This window comes from Spermophilus citellus (genome assembly GCF_964194105.1).
Source record: "Spermophilus citellus genome assembly, chromosome: 7".
Taxonomy (NCBI): domain Eukaryota; kingdom Metazoa; phylum Chordata; class Mammalia; order Rodentia; family Sciuridae; genus Spermophilus; species Spermophilus citellus.
Window position 1 is genome coordinate 65,284,653 of NC_138188.1, and position 16,793 is coordinate 65,301,445.

The following is a 16,793-nucleotide window of genomic DNA, read 5'->3' on the forward strand; positions in this document are numbered from 1 at the left end:
ATGTCAAAGGATTTACTAAAATTACAAGAACATTCACCTAAAGTTCTTCTGAGAAATGATCCACCGCAGGTCACAGATAGGACATTCTTCATCGACGCTTCTAATCAAAGCCTGACTGCCATTCCACTGGAGATCTTGGCATTAAAGGAATTAGAAGAAGTGCATTTGGAAAATAACCAGATTGAAGCAATACCCGAGGACATTCAGCAATTAAAGAATGTCAGGATCCTCTACCTGAATAAGAACAAACTGCACGACCTGTGCCTGGAGCTGGGGACGCTGAGCAACCTGGAGGGCCTGGACCTCAGTTACAACCCCCTCCTCTCCTCTTCCCTCCCAGTCATCAGCAGCCTCCGCTCCCTGCGGGAGCTCCGGCTCTACCAGACTGACCTGAGGGAGATTCCCATCCTGATCTGCAAAAGCCTTCGCCATCTGGAACTGCTGGGACTGGCTGGAAATCACCTGGAATCGCTACCGAAGGAAATAGTGAACCAGACCAAACTAAGGGAAATCTACCTGAGGAAAAACCAGTTCAAGGAGTTCCCGCAGGAACTCTGTGTCCTCTGCGACCTGGAGATCATCGACCTGGACGAGAACAAACTAACTGCCATCCCAGAGGAAATCGGGAATCTGACGAGGCTGCAGAAGTTCTATGTGGCTTATAACAACCTGACCTTTTTGCCCGAGTCTCTGGGCCAGTGTAGGAAAATATCAGTGCTCGATTTATCGCACAACCTCCTCCATTCCATCCCTCGTACCTTTAGTGAGCTCCTGGAGATGACGGAAATGGGGCTGAGTGGGAACCGCCTCGAGAAGGTGCCGCGCCTTGTCTGCAAGTGGACCTCGCTGCACCTGCTCTACCTGCGCGACACCGGCCTGTGCGCGCTGCGGCGCTCCTTTAAGCGGCTGGACAACTTGCGCTTCCTGGATCTCAGCCAGAACCACCTGGACCACTTTCCAAAGCTGATCTGTGGGCTGAAGAACCTGGAAATCCTGGCGATGGATGATAATCAAATAGGGAAGGTACTGACTCCCTTCCCTGCTGTCACTATCTTCTTGGGGCTCTTCCTGCCCTAAGTTGGTGTGTTCTGTGTGTAAACAGAAAATCTGAACTGACTTTATGGGTGAAAATTCAGTGTGACCAAATATATCCTCCAGGGGAGGGGTACTTTGTACTGTTTTCCTGTAAATAGCAGTGGCTATCATAAATAGCAGCTAATATTTAATTAGAACCTGTATGTGCCAGTCACCAAGCTAAGTATTTTACACCTCTTAATTTGTTTAATCCTCACAATGACTTTTTTTTTTTTTTTTTTTTTTTTTTGTCTTTGGTGGTGTGAGGAAAATGACAGGAGCTGAACTTGTCCAAGGCCACACAGCCTGTGACAGAGCCAGAGCCCAACCCACAGCTGCTGGCCTCCAGGGTCTATAATAAAGTCTACTTCCTGACAGGGTTTCCATAAACAGCAGGTTTTTCTTACACATACATTTAGACCTAAATGTTCCCATTCATGGGAAACTGCACAGATTTGTTCCTAATCTCCCACAGGTGTGCAGGCTTATAGTTCAAATTGGTCATTATAGCATTGTTGATAATCATGAAGTATGGGAGACAATCTGAATGTCCCTTAGTAGGGGATTGGGCAAAATCAACTGTGGTAATTTGTAACATAGAATGCTGTACCATAATCTAAGAACTGGAACTATATATGTGAAGGTGGATGGAACTCAAATTTTAGAATAAGAACCACAGTAAGTATTTTCTGGTTCTGAGCACTTTAGATCAGCAGTTCTTTTTTTTTTTTTTTTAAGAGAGAGGGGGGGAGGGAGAATTTTTTAATATTTATTTTTTAGTTTTCAGCAGACACAACATCTTTGTTTGTATGTGGTGCTGAGGATTGAACCCTGGCCAAACGCATGCCAGGCAAAAGGCGCTACCGCTTGAGCCACATCCTCAGCCTAGAACTCAAATTTTAGTATTGACTAAAAAGCCACAAAATTGTGGAACTTTATCATACCATTTGTACATTATTAAATCACAAAAAATCACACATTTATACATCCATATATATGTATGTGTATACATATACACATAGATACATATTTTTATGGATATTTGTGTACATAATAAAAGTATGTAAATATAAATTGAAAGGAAAATGACTAAATTCTTGATAGTAGATGCCTCTTGGAAGAGAAAAGAAAGTCAACAAAATGGGGAAGGGATAATAAGGAAGCAACTTTAATATTAGAATTTCATTGTGTTTATTAAAAGATTTGTGCAGTGGGCATGCATGTGTTTTTATCTTTATTATTTCTTAATATTTGAAAATTAAAAAGAATAGAGTTGCTATTTCAAGCAAAGGGCAACTGCAGAGAGAGAAAAGGGAGATTTTGGAAATCAAAATCTGGAACCAAATAATAGTTCTGATTTTCCTGGCCATGGACACCAATCTCATATATTCACCATAAGTTATAAAAAATCCTGGGCCTTATGGATTTATATTTTAAATATTTGTGGGGGTAATAGGGATTGCACTCAGGGGCACTCAACCACTGAGTCACATCCCCAGCCTATTTTGTATTTTATTTAGAGACAGGGTCTTACTGAGTTGCTCAGTGCCTCCCCATTGCTGAGGCTGGCTTTAAACTCGAAATCCTCCTGTCTCAGCCTCCCAAGCTGCTCGGATTATAGGCATACACTACCCTGCCCAGCTATATTTTAAATATTTTTGATTTGCAATTTCTAAAAATTTTTCCTAATTGCTATGGGGTTTTCTTTTCTTTTTAGGTTTCACAATTTTATTTTATAGAAAAGTATTCAACATATACTTATTGAGTACTCTATTGCTGTGGGGTTTTAAAACTACATTTTGATGGTAATCTGAAATATACCAAGAGAATCTAAGACTTACTCTCTACTAAGGTAGCACCCCACCTTGGAGAATTTTCAAGGTTCCATTGTACATGACAGCAAATTCCCCCCCACTATTCAACTGCTTATATAAGAAATTCTTTTTAGTGGACAAGCCTTTCATTCTAGAGTTAAAGTGAAAGGAATTAAAACATAAAGTGCTTTGGGGAAAGAAAACACATTGACTTCATTCCTATCAAGTTATAAAGGATACCTAATCCTTTCTTGAGAAATTTTAAGAGGTCAGAGTCATACAGAGACTGCTTGTTGACAAAGATAAGCCTTATTCAATACCAAGAGTTACTGTAAATGAAACTGTACTGCAATGTAGACATGATAAATATTTTTATATTGAACACAAAAATCTCTATGTACCATTGCTTTTATCTTTAATTATTCTGATGGCATGTTTTGTGCTTTTGTCCTTCTTTCTAGTTTTCCTCTTAGGCTAATTCCACATGTAACCTCCAGGGCGTTTCTCTCCTTAATGACACATGACCTTCAAACTAGCTTCTTATCTCTCCCATCCCAAAATCTCAGCTGATGGGTTTTTGGCTCTTGAAGCCTGACCAATGGCTTCTGTTTGCCTAGGTGGATAAAAAATAGCTGATGTTTGATGCGTGGACTTAATTTGTACTGTAGATTTCTATTAAGGGAGAAAACCAAAACAATGGATTCAACATCAAAATGGCATAGCTCAATTAAAGTGCCAGCAATCATTCCCCTCTATTGATGTGCTGTAGATTCACTCTATATCCAGATTTATTTCCATTATACTTTAATATGACTATGAGAATCTAAATATTGGATCCTGAATAAAATCTCTGAACATTCAATATACTTTGAAAAAGAAAAGCTAAACCTATGTGTTAAGTAAACAGCAATAAGAGCAAAATCACTAGGTTAAAATAAAGTTATTAGATTGAAAAATCTTTTCCCATTGTTTTGAATTGCACCAAACACAGGTGCTTTCTTCTTCTTCTCCTTCTTCTTGGTATTGAGTGTTGAACCCAGAGATGCTTTATCACTTAGCTACATCTGCAGTCCTTTTTATTTGTTATTTATTTTATTTTTTAAAAAAATATTATTTCAGTGTCTTGTTAAGTTGCTGAGGCTGATCTGGAACTTGCTATTCTTCTGCCTTAGCCTCCTGGGTTGCTGGGATTAAAGGTATGTGCTACCTCATGCCCAGCATGCAGGTGCTTTGTATGGAAGGAAATGAAATGCCTGATGAAGAATTTTTAAAAACCAAGGAGAAGAGTTTAAACATCAATTTCTCTGAAGATTGACTTATCTGATTTTTAAAAGTAAATAAATAGCTGTGTATGATGGCACATGATTGTTAATCCCAGTGGCCTGGGAGGCCGAGGCAAGAGGATGGCAAGTTTAAGGCCAGCCTCAAACTGGTGGTGGTAATAATAATAATAATAATAATAACGATGATAAAATAAAAATACATTTTTAAAAAAGTAAATTTTTAAAACTGAAAACATTTTAAAAGTATTGGGAAAGTGAGACCATATTTTATGCACACACAAAAGAAAAATGTCTTCTGGATGATTCCAGGTGTGTGAGACTTTAACAGATAAATTGTACATCTGGTGGGCTTTTCCCCCGCCAACTGTGAGTGACCGTTCACCAGTGATCTTCCACTCAGCTGTCAAGGTGTGAGGGAAAGGGGGCCTTCGATGAGCTGAGGTCAAACCAGAATGGAAAGCAGGGTAGCAGATTAGGGAATGGGTAGGAAGAATGCCCAAGGGTAATGCAGGGGAACTAGGAGAAAGGATTTCCTGGTCAGGAATAAAACCAAATTCAGAAGTACGTGAGAAGCAGATGAGATGCATGGCTGGGCTTTTTTCTTTCTACAAGAAAATTTGTAACACAATTAATAGTGTGATTATGTCATATACATTTTAAAAATGAGATTTTTTTCCACGAGGTTCAAGAGAGCCAGAAAGAGACTGATTGGTGAACATGATAGTCAAGCAGATTATGATTTGTTGAAAGGAGGGAATCTGATGTTTAGAGGTATTGGCTGAAGGTAATGAGCTTGTCTTTCCAGGTGATGGGTAACTAGGAGCTAGGTGGCTAGTTATCACAGTGGTGACACAGAACCTCCCTACAGGCTTCCAACCCCAGAAGTTTGTCTATCTGTGAGATGCCCACCGATTACCCATATGGGACACTGGAGCTTTGGTATTCACTGGAAAGCAGAATGTGACAAGTGAGGGTCATAATAGTCTTCACCAAATGCTCCAATTGGAAATGGTATGAACACATGTTTGTTTCCAACTGAGATTTCAACTGGGGTTTCAAAATTGCTCAATTAAAGCCTTTAGGGCCCGATGTGGTGGCATACGCCTGTAAACCTAATGACTCAAGAGGCTAAGGCAGGAGAATTACAAGTTGGAAGTCAGCCTCAGTAACTTAGCAAGACCTCCTTGTCTCAAAATAAAAAAAAATAAATAAATAAAAGAGATGGGGAGGTAGCTCAACGAAAAAGCACCCCTGGGTTCAATCCTTGGTAGCACAATAAATAAAGTCTTTACTGTAAAGGATGAGAGTCACATTACTAAATTTGTCAGTTCTGGTAACTGAATTTATTAAGAATTAATTATCACTGCAATATCATACAACCACAGTACCTTTTCTTTTAAAAGTATCAGGCAAAAAAAAAAAAATAAAAAAAATAAAAGTATCAGGCATTTACCATATGAGAGTTCATAAATTTGCAATAAAGCATGTTATAATCACTCCGATTTAAAGTAGTGCATAAAAGTGGGAACCAGAAAGGTGATACGAAAAAAGGTAGAATTTCAGAGTTATGATCTACAAGTAAATATACTGCATGTGTAAACTTTTACAGTAAGAGATGCTGCCTTGCCCTACTTTTCATTTAGCAATCTGCCTCAAAACCAGAAGTGGCATTTATTTTCTGACGGTTAAAGATAATCTTGATTTTAAACTTATCTCTTTGGAATACTTCTAGTTGCCTTCGGAGTTGGGCTTACTTTCGAAACTGAAGATACTTGGACTATCAGGAAATGAGTTCTCTTCCTTCCCAGAGGAAATCTTTTCTTTGGTGTCTCTAGAGAAGTTATACATGGGGCAAGACCAGGGATCCAAGCTTACCCAAGTGCCAGAACACATTGGGAAATTACAGGTAAGTCCCAAATGAAGACAGAAGCAGGCCACTTACCCCTAAATACAGGGCCTAAGAAAACACAAGGTGCCCCAGAAGCTGGGTATAGGATCATCCGTGTTAGATTTTCAGTTCCAAACAAGTAGTCATTTTTACAGTTTGAGGTTTTGCTGTCACTGAACAACCCATACCACATGATGATCACTGTTGGATATGTCATGCCATATTTATTTCCATTGTGGGTTTGGTCATGTTCCAGTTGTAGAAATTAAGTTACACTTCTTTCAAATACATTTGCATGTTGGTAAGTAGCCCCCTGAAAACTGTACTATTTTCAAGCTAGAGTACTGTACTAATGGCACGACCAGGAGTCTGCATTCTGGTAGAAAGGATTCCCTCCAAGAGGTGGTGTGAGCTCCCTCCCTGCTTGGAGATGAGCAAATTATGTTGCACCAGGTTCCTGCTGATGATGGGTCCACAGTACTGTGCTGAATCCTACCAAAGTAACAAGATAGCTTCATTAAAAGGAGGCTTACTGGCATCTTTTTATATATTCATCCTTTAAAGGACTGGTGTTTTCCACGTGTTACTGAATTCTTAATAATGATAAAGTAGATAGCTGGGTGCAGTGGTGCATGCCTGTAATCCAGTGATTTGAGAGACTGAGTCAGGAAGATTGCAAGTTTGAGGCCAGTCTCAGCAATTTATTTTGAGACAGTGAGACCCTGCCTCAAAAAAAAAAAAAAAAAAAAAAAAGAAAAAGAAAGAAAGAAAGAAAGGAAAGGGCTAGGGATGTAGCTCAGTGAAAAAGTATGGATTCAATTCCCAGAATAGATAGATGGTAGATAGATAGATAGATGATAGATAGAAGTGTGGGCTACCATAAAACCCCCCAGTCATGGAACTGACCAACATGGCATGTATAACAGGTCATCTTCACTGTGACATAGAAGTCCTGTTCCTAATTCCCCATGTCTCTACCCTAATTTCATAGAACAGCTTTTGTCTTCTAGCTCCTTTTTACATGTTATACCATAATCATAGGGTGAAATGCAAACACTGAATTTTTTACCCAGGTAAGTTGGAAATAGTTATTGAACCCAAACCCATTATCAGTGCATTTTGTCTACTTCTACTTAAGTCAATGTTAGGTTGATAGCTGAAGCAATTTTAATTCTTTCATAACTTCTGTGGATAACTAGTTATTGAAAGGAAGCAAGTGGTAAATGCAGTTAAATTGTCCATGCTATTTTTCTGTAAAATTGTAGTAAGATAAATTTTCCATATTTTCTTTTCCCCAAATAAATGGAAACTAAATCTTTATTAAAAAATAATTTTAATAGTTGATGATGGTCCTTCAAATTTGTTTTTCCTTTTATCCCAATGCATGATTTTCCATTGAGAGCTCATAGGCACTCAAAGGGGATTTTGGTTATTATAATTCATTTTTAAAGATAAGGATTATTATGGTGTACTATCATGTTATTTCAGAGTCTTAAAGAATTGTATGTAGAGAACAATCATCTGGAGTTCCTGCCTATATCCTTGGGAACAATGCCTAACCTGGAAGTTCTTGATTGCCGGCACAATTTGCTTAAGCAACTCCCAAATGCCATTTGCCAAGCACAAGGTGAGAAACTTAGTAGACACACACCTAGGAGAGTCTGCAGTCAACAGTCCTGTGATGAACATCTTCCTTGCCTTACTAAAGATCCATCTCAGTGCTTGGAGAACCGAGCCCTGTCCCACTACCTCCTTTCAGGACTCACTAGTGAGTGACGTGGGAGAGACCAGGTGCCCTGATCATGAGATTAAGAGTTTTACACACGTAGGTTGTAATTTGAGTTGGAAAGAGAAATTAATAGCAACTGATGAAAAAATTAGCATAAGTACACCTACCATCAGCAGAAGTTTACTGAATACATCCTATATGTCAGAATTTTGAGTGGGGGGCCTGTAATAAATTTTCATATAGGACACCAGTCAAGAATGGTGAAATCAAGAATGGGACTTTTGCAATTATATGATTGACCTTGAAAATCACATAACAAGTCAGGCATGGTCACATACAGCTGTAATTCCAGACACTCCTGAAAGCCTGAGGTAGGAGGATCACAAGTTCAAGGCCAGCCTCAGTAACTTAGTGAGATCCTCTCTCAAAAAATAAAATATAGATTCTGACCATTCATTATAGTATGTTACCATTTTGATGAAGTTTTGTGTGCATGTATGTGTAGATCTGCATGTGCCTTGATAGTTTCTGTACCAAAAAAAAAAAAAAGTACCCAAACATTTTCCACTGGGCTAAGTTGTTTTTTATCTGCATATGCATCCATCCATAGAAACATTTATCTGTCTACCTAGCCACTCATCCATCCATCTACTTAACAAGCTTTTGTTGAGTACCTACTAGGACCAGATGAAATTTTTTGGCCATACTCTGATGAATCTCCAGATTTACTGACATGTTTTTAAACTGTGGCTATTCAATGAAAGGAGGTGAAGAAATATGAGAGTTGAATTTGTCACCTGCATACAAGACATTTCAAAAATCAAGGTCAGGTGTGGGATATAGTATGCCTTAGAGATGCTCCTGTTCTTGGTCCCTGGAGGAGTAAAACATTCTCAAAATTTTCAGTGATAACTCTTTTCCTGTCCCTAGTATTTATTTACACTAGCCTAAACACTTCCTGTTGTTATGAAGAAGAGAACTTGGTTTGCCCCATTAAATCAGATGCCTCTTGTACATGGCAGGAAACAAGTGTTTCAAAATAACTGGACTAACAAATGCATATTTTAATTTTGCCTGATTTTTATTATGTGTATGATTTGTATTATGTTCACGAAACATACAAACCAAAATTTCCATGTATTTATTTTCTCTTATTTATTAGAGGAAAGTAGCTGAGTTTGTAAGCCATTTATCACAGAGTATGATTTAAATAAAATTTTTCTCTCCTCCCTCCTTTATACTGAGTATTATCAAACTTTTCATCTCTGCCTATAGGATTAATGAAATACTGCATTTTGGTGTTTTATTTGCATTTGTTTCCACTGGGTGATGTTGAGCATCTTTCCCAGGTTTACTAGTCATTTTTATTTCTCTTTCAGTGAAGAGTTAAAGATAATTCCTTGCAAAATATAGATCTGAACCATTATAGTATGTTATCATTTTGTAAAGTTTTATGAGCATGTATCTGTAGACCTGCATGTGCCTAGATACTTTCTGTAAGGACTCACAGAAATCTGATAACAGTGGTTCCTTGTGACAGTTAAGATGTGTCAGGGTTGGTATGAAAGTGGGAATCATTTTTATACTTTGTTTGGTGCTTTGGTATGCATACATTTTTATTTATATGAGGTTACTTTTATACCAGAAAGTATGCATTTTTTTCAAAAAAATAATTTGCTTACTAACTTGAGAGTGGTAGAGAAATGACTATGTGAGCCAGATGCCCCATGTTCCACTGCCTCTATTGACTAGACAGCTCACATCCATGTGTCCAACCCTGGAGTGATAATAGGAAGTAGCAAGGCTTGTAGGCTACTGGAGTGTCCCGTCCAAAGGCACAGAGTCAGGTCTTCCAATATTCTGCTGATCTAAGAAACAAGTCTGAGGGCAGTTTTTTCCAGTGAGCCGTCAGTTGGCAACTACTGCTATAAAATAAAAGCAAAATCAAACAAACGAAAGAAAACCCCAAAGACGATATCCAGTCTTAGAAGGATAAGAATCCTTATCCTTCAATTGCTGAGTTTCTACTTTTCTCTATTATGAGGAATAAGACACATAGAGATGGGCTTTTAGATGAAATGAAAATATTTGTCCGTTCTTGTACATCTGTGCTCTGATTTCTCTTACTAATACAGAGGTGGATCTCTCAGACACTGGGCAGGTTTAGGAGCCAAGTTAAGATAAAAGATAAAAATCACCATTTGTTCTTAAGATAAAAATCACCATTTGACAAAGTTAATTGGATAACTCCCCTTTTCTTACACCACAGAGTCATTAATATTCCCTTTACATATACATATATTGTTGTTGTTATTATTTATTTATTTATTGTGGTGCTGGGAATTGAACCCAGGGCTTTGTGCATGCTAGGCTCTACCACTGAGCCACATCCCCAGCCAAAATCCATTTGAAACCAAAATCTTTCTAGGCTTGAAAGAGTTGCTGCTAGAGGACAACTTGCTCACCCATCTCCCAGAGAATTTGGACCGCCTGGTGAACCTTAATGTTCTTACACTGATGGACAACCCCATGGAAGATCCCCCCGAAGAAGTGTGTGCTCAAGGAAATGAGGCCATATGGAACCACCTTAAGGAAAACAGAAGAAAGAAAATAATGGTCACAAAGGTAAAATCAGCACAGATTCTCGATAACACATTCGAAGTTGCTTTGGAGGGGGTCTAGTGTTAAACAAATTAGAGATTTTTTATGAAGCTGTTTTTTTTTTTATACTTTTCTACCTTGTCCTTCTTGGGAAGAGACTCTTTTTAAAAAATATTTATTTTTTAGCTGTAGTTGGACACAATACCTTTGTTTTATTTATTATTTTAATGTGGTGCTGAGGATCGAACCCAGGGCCTCACATGTCCTAGGTGAGTGCTCTTCCACTGAGCCACAACCCCAGCCTCAGAGAAGAGACTCTTAGATACTTTTATATCCACATGGAATTTTTTTTTTAAAGAGAGAGAGAGAGAGAGAGAGAGAGAGAGAGAGAGAGAGAGAGAGAGAAGGAATTTTTTAATCTTTATTTTTTAGTTATCGGCGGGCACAACATCTTTGTTTGTATGTGGTGCTGAGAATCGAACCCGGGCCGCACGCATGCCAGGCGAGCGCGCTACCACTTGAGCCACATCCCCAGCCCCACATGGAATTTTTGAGAGAATTTTTAAATTTTGGCTTTCGTATTAAATTTTTGTCCTGTATGTCTCCTATCTCTTGTCAAATAAGAAACCAACACACAAGCAAAGGAAACCAAAACTTTAAATCCCCAAGACAATCTAAACTTCTTGAACTATTTCACTTGAGTAAAAAAAGCTTGCATTAACAAAGGCAGAAAGTTGAAGTTGAAAAATTAAAAATGAAAGCATTTGTGGATCAGAAGCTCAGAGACCAGAGTTTTGCTGAGCCAGGGCCAGGATCAAAGGGCAAGGAGCCTTGGGATCCTGCTCTTGGCCATTAAGTCCATGAGACATAGAATGTGCCAGACAGGCCAGGAGCGTGTCCACTTCAGTCAGTGCTGGGGATTGAACCCAGAGGTACTTTACCACTGAGTTATACCCCAGCTCCTTTTGTTTTTTATGTTGAGACACAGTCTCACTAAGTTGCTCAGGATGGCCTCGAACTTGCAATCCTCCTGCCTCAGCCTCCCTAGTTGCTGGCATGGCAAGCCTGTCAATGTTCTTTATTCTTCAGCGGGTCAAGTCCCCATCATCTCATACCAGTGTCACCACATTAGTCCCCAAATTGTCATCCCTGCTTCCACATCCACTTCCCCTATAATCTGCCTCCACTCAATAGTCATACAAAGCCTGTTAAAATAGATTGGATAGCACTACTCTTTGCTGAAATCAACAATTCTTCTTTCACATGGACCAAGAATCAAAGTCTTTGGTCTGAAAGATTCTTTATCAATGACTCTCAATCCTATCAGACTTACTACCTCCCTTTTATAAGAAATATTTGATGATATCTCCTTTTCTAAAATTTTAATAGAAAATATCACCTACCAAAACACATCATTTCAATAAATCAAAATAATGCACAAATTACAATATAAAGAAATTTTATAATTGTGTTATAAATTATAAAGTAAATTAGAATTTTTTTTTTGTACTGGGCATTGAACCCAGGGCCGCTTCACCACTGAGCCACATCCCCAGCCCTTTTTAATATTTTATTTAGAGATAAAATCTCACTGAGTTACTTAGGGCGTCCATAAATTGCTAAGGCTGGCTTTGAACTCATGATCCTCCTGCCTCAGCCTCCCAAGTTGCTGAGATTACAGGCAAGGGCCACTGCGCCCAGCGTAACCTGCATTTCTATTACACTTTCCCTCAGAGTTAATACTAAGGTTATACATGTATTTTATTTTATTCTTTTCTGGATTTTTTTTCCAGAAAAGATCACACATGCAAGGCAAACCCTTTACCACTGAGCTGTGACCCCAGCCCCTACTTTTTCTTTTTGGTACTAAGGATTAAATCTAGGGGAAATTTACCACTGAGCTATATCTCCAGTCCTATTTATTTATTTTAAAATTTGAGACAGGCCAGGAACAGTGGCATAATCTGTAATCCCAGCAGCTCAGGAGGCTGAGGCAAGAGGATCACAAGTTCAAAGCCAGTCTCAGTAACTTAGTGAGACCCTGTCTCAAAATAAAAAATAAAAAGGGCTGCAGATGTGGCTCAGCAATTAAGCAGCCCTGGGTTCAATCTCCAGTATGGGGTGGGGGGAAGTTGATACAGGGTCTAGCTAAATTACTGAGAATCTCACTAAATTGCTGAGGCTAGCCTTCAACTTGCAATCCTCTTGCCTCAGCCTCTGAAGTTGATGAGATTACAAGTGTGTACCACCATGTTGGCTCCTTAACTCTTTTAGGTTGCCTTTTTGTCTAGCTAGGCAACAAAACATTTATATAAATTCTACTTTTAAACTAATTTTTTTCTGTGAACATGTTTTTCAATATTTTAGGTCATTTTATTACCATTACTAATAGTATAAAATCATCTAAAAGAACATATTTGTTACAAGTTTTTATAATTGTGAGCATATCCAAATGAGAGGAACTTTTTTGCACTTTGTTTAGATAACCATGCATAAATATTGTGAATTACTAGAATGAGACAGGTTTTATCATGGATTCTACTCATGTAAATCTTTATTCACAAAGATGAGTTGTGAGAATGGAATTTTTTTGTATTATTTTGTTTTAAATAATAATGCCTCACATATTTCTGAACTTCTTCCAGATTTATGTATGTAAAAGGAGAACGCAGGTCTTAGCTGACATATCAACTAGTCTTGCTTCTAATTTCTTTGTTTTTTCCTTCTATTTTATGAAAAAAGAGTTGGAATTCCTCAGTCCTTGAGCCGTTTGCGGTCCCAAAGTCTACACTAGTGTTTTGTATTGTCCTCTCTCTTGAAACCCCAGACATTTTGAGTCCAGGGCAATACTTCATAGTAAGACCTAGAAGAATTCAAGGTGTGCCAGTTCTTTGGAAAGTGCCAGAAGGGCAGTGGTGAGGGGGATCAGCAGTTGTATTCCCAGGCTGATCTTAGGAAGGGGCAGTGTGGAAGTGGAAGCTTGGGAGATGGATTGCTTTCAAGCTACTCCTGCCTGCACACCTTCCAGAAGGTCCTGATCCGGACTACAGATCGCATGATGAGAGACTGCTTAACCCAAACAAAAAATACTGTATGTTTCCAAAGTGCCTCTAGAGGGCGCACCGTTCCCTAAAGAATCACCTTCCTTGGGGCTGGGGATGTGGCTCAGGCGGTAGCGCGCTCGCCTGGCATGCGTGCGGCCGGGTTGGATCCTCAGCACCACATACCAACAAAGATGTTGTGTCTGCCGAAAACTAAAGAATGAATATTAAAATCTCTCTCTCTCTCTCTCTCTCTCTCTCTCTCTCTCTCTCTCTCTCTCTCTCTCTCTCTCAAAAAAAAAAAAAAAAAAAAAGAATCACCTCCCTGTTTTCACTCCCCATCTTTCTCTTCAACTTAAACCAGATCCTGAGCATTCTTCCAGGAACCAAGCATCGCCCTGCCTCAGGGCCTTTCCTCTGCCCAAAGGTGCCTTCCCCAGATGTAGGCAAGATTCTGGTCCTCACTTCAGTGTCTTCTCCAAAGTCCTCTGACCAGAAAGAGCCCTTCCTGATCTACCTTATATAAGACAGCATAGCCCTACCACCTCATTCATTTAATCAGTAAATATTCATCAATTTTCTACCATATCCCAGGCACTATCCTAGGCACTGGAAACACATCAGTGGACAACACAAATATTTCTGTCCTTGTATTGCTTTAAATCTAGTGTGAGGGGAATAAAACATGAAAAAAATAAAACAAAGTTTTTTGTTTTTTGTTTTTAAGAGAGAGGGAGAGAGAGAGAGAGAGAATTTTAATATTTTATTTTTTAGTTCTCGGCGGACACAACATCTTTGTTTGTATGTGGTGCTGAGGATCTAACCTGGGCCGCACGCATGCCAGGCGAGCTCACTACCACTTGAGCCACATCCCCAGCCCAAAACAAAGTTTTATACTATATAAAAAATGATAAGTGCTGTTGGGGGAAAAATAAGTTGAAACTTAGGGGAACTGAGATTGCCAGAACTGGTGTGTATGTAAACAGAGAGAGTGTTGATTTCCAGGAGATGATCAGGGTAGGTCTCATGGAAAAGACGGCTGCCGTAGTCCACCAGGGCTGCCATAACAGGGTATTGTACTCAAATGGCAGAAGTGTGGTGGGAAGCACAAGGTCTCTGATGTCTCTTAAAAGGACCCTAATCCCATCCTAAGGGCCCCACATTCATGCTCTCATCTAAGCTTAACTCCCCTAACCCCCCTCCAAATAGCACCACATGGCAGGTTAAGGCTTCAAGATCTGAATTTGGAGGAACACAGTACACTCCATAGCAATGACAATCAAGCAAACACTTGAGAATCAAGCCTTCTGACCATTGGAGAGTTGGTTAGAGGCAGAGAGAGTACAAAGGCCCCAATTTAGGATTGTGTCTGGTGTCTCTGAGCAGGAAGGAGGCTCACGTGGATGGGAGTGAACAAGACAGAGACTAGTTAAGGGGTCCAAGAGGTCATGGGAGGGAGCAAATAAGATAGGGCCTTGAAGCCATTGGAAGGGCTTTGACTTTAATTTTGGAGAGAAATGGGGGACCACGGGAAGTTCTGATAAGAATCTATTATGAGAGGAGAGGTTTTCCTGAGTGAGTGGAACAGAGTAGGACCAAGGGAATAGGATACAGCTCCAGTGGGAGCTGGTTTTAGGTAGGAGCCCAGTTGGATAGCAACTGATGTTACACACTGATTCCTCAGGCTTCCGTTTCTATGCACGTTGTTCTCCACAGTTCTTGTCACCATCTGTCAACATATATAATACATGTGTTTATTGTTTCTTCTGCCCACTGAAATGTGAGCTTCAGAAACTCAGGGACACTAATATTTAATTGCTGTTTCCCAAATGTGTAGAACAGTACTTTTTCTTTCTTTCTTTCTTTCTTTCTTTCTTTTTTTTTTTTTTTTTTTTGCTTGACTGATTGGCTGATTGAGAAAGATAGAATATAAGATTTAGAATTCAAGCCACCTCCCACTCTCTGCATCTTTAAGACCACACACCAGAACAAAGAGATTTAATGATCTCCAGTGTATCATTGTCTTAATCCATTTTTGTTGTTGTTGCTATAACAGAGTACCCGAGACCAGGTGAGTCATAGAAAATAAATAAAGGTTTATTTGGCTCATGGTTCTCAAGACCAGGAAGTCCAAGAGCAATGGTATCTGAAAAGGGGGTCACAATATGGCAGAAGGTGAAAGTGTAATTGAGCACATTCCAAAGGAGGCAAAACACACGTGGAGGCCTTGCTTTGTAACCATTGTCTCTTTCTGTCATTAACCCAGTCCTATGAGAACAAGGACTGTGTGTTAAGCCAGCATGGCCCAGCAGCTTTTAAAGATTCCACCACTTCTCAATGCCATTACATTGGGAATCGTATCCACGTGAGTTCCAGAGGAGACAGACCACATTAAAAAGGCAGCAATCATGACATCAGCAGATGCTGAGTTTGGGTTTACCTTGTTTGCAGATCCAGGCATGGTGGCGTGGGACCATGGTACGGAAAGGATTTGGGAAATACGAAGAACTAATCAAAGCACGAAAGAAAGGAAAGACGTCTCCAAAAGATAAGAAAGGAAAGAAGGTGGAAAAAGGAAAACCCGTAAAGGAAAAAAAGAAATAATTCTTATAAATTAATGAATTGAGGTAATGATTAATGGATTAAGAAGGCAAAATGACCAGGAATCAGATGCCTTCCACGCTCAAACTTATAGAATTGTGGTTATTTGTAATAATAAATGATTCCTACTTTTGCTGAATTATTTATGGACAAAAGAATATACCTGGGAATGGCTTCAAAATAATATGGGGGAGGAGGAAGAGAATAGAGATTGGCCATAAACCAACAACTGTAAAGCAAGTGGTTGGTACTAGGAGTTTATTTTAATATTATGTCTGCTTAAAATTTTATTTTGAAAAAATTATAGATTCACAGGAAGTTCCAAAGAATGGTACAGGTAGGTCCAAGCACCCTTCACCCTCCCTCAATGCTAACATCTTACATAATTGAAATACAATAATAAAACTATAATGACATTGGTACAATCAACAGAACTATTTCAGATTTCTTCAATTTTCACATGTCCTGGTGTGTGTGTGTGTGTGTGTGTGTGTTTCAATGCACTTTTGAAACATGAGCTTTCTATAAACCATCACAATCAAGATACAGAATTGTTCTTTACAATTCTCCCTTGTGCTATTCTATTGTAGTCATACCTACCACTATGCACCTCAATCCCTAAACTGTTCTCCATCTCTAAAATCCCATTATTTCAAGAATGTCATATAAATGGAATCACACAATTTGTAATTAAGATTGACTTTTTTCTACTTAGCATAATCACTAGTAGTTCATCCAAAATATTGCATGTATCAAGTTTAT

General features: G+C 39.1%; 1 protein-coding gene across 1 annotated transcript; it reads left to right on the top strand.

Annotated features, from left to right (window-relative positions):
• On the top strand, nucleotides 1-16,282 carry LRRIQ4 (leucine rich repeats and IQ motif containing 4; the record flags this gene model as incomplete). Its single annotated transcript, XM_081301216.1, has 5 exons — nucleotides 1-1,023; nucleotides 5,904-6,077; nucleotides 7,548-7,686; nucleotides 10,217-10,413; nucleotides 15,882-16,282. 5 exons carry the CDS (start codon nucleotides 1-3, stop codon nucleotides 16,032-16,034), a joined length of 1,686 nt encoding a protein of 561 aa, XP_081157342.1. The 3' UTR covers nucleotides 16,035-16,282.
• Nucleotides 16,283-16,793: the final 511 nt, after the last annotated feature.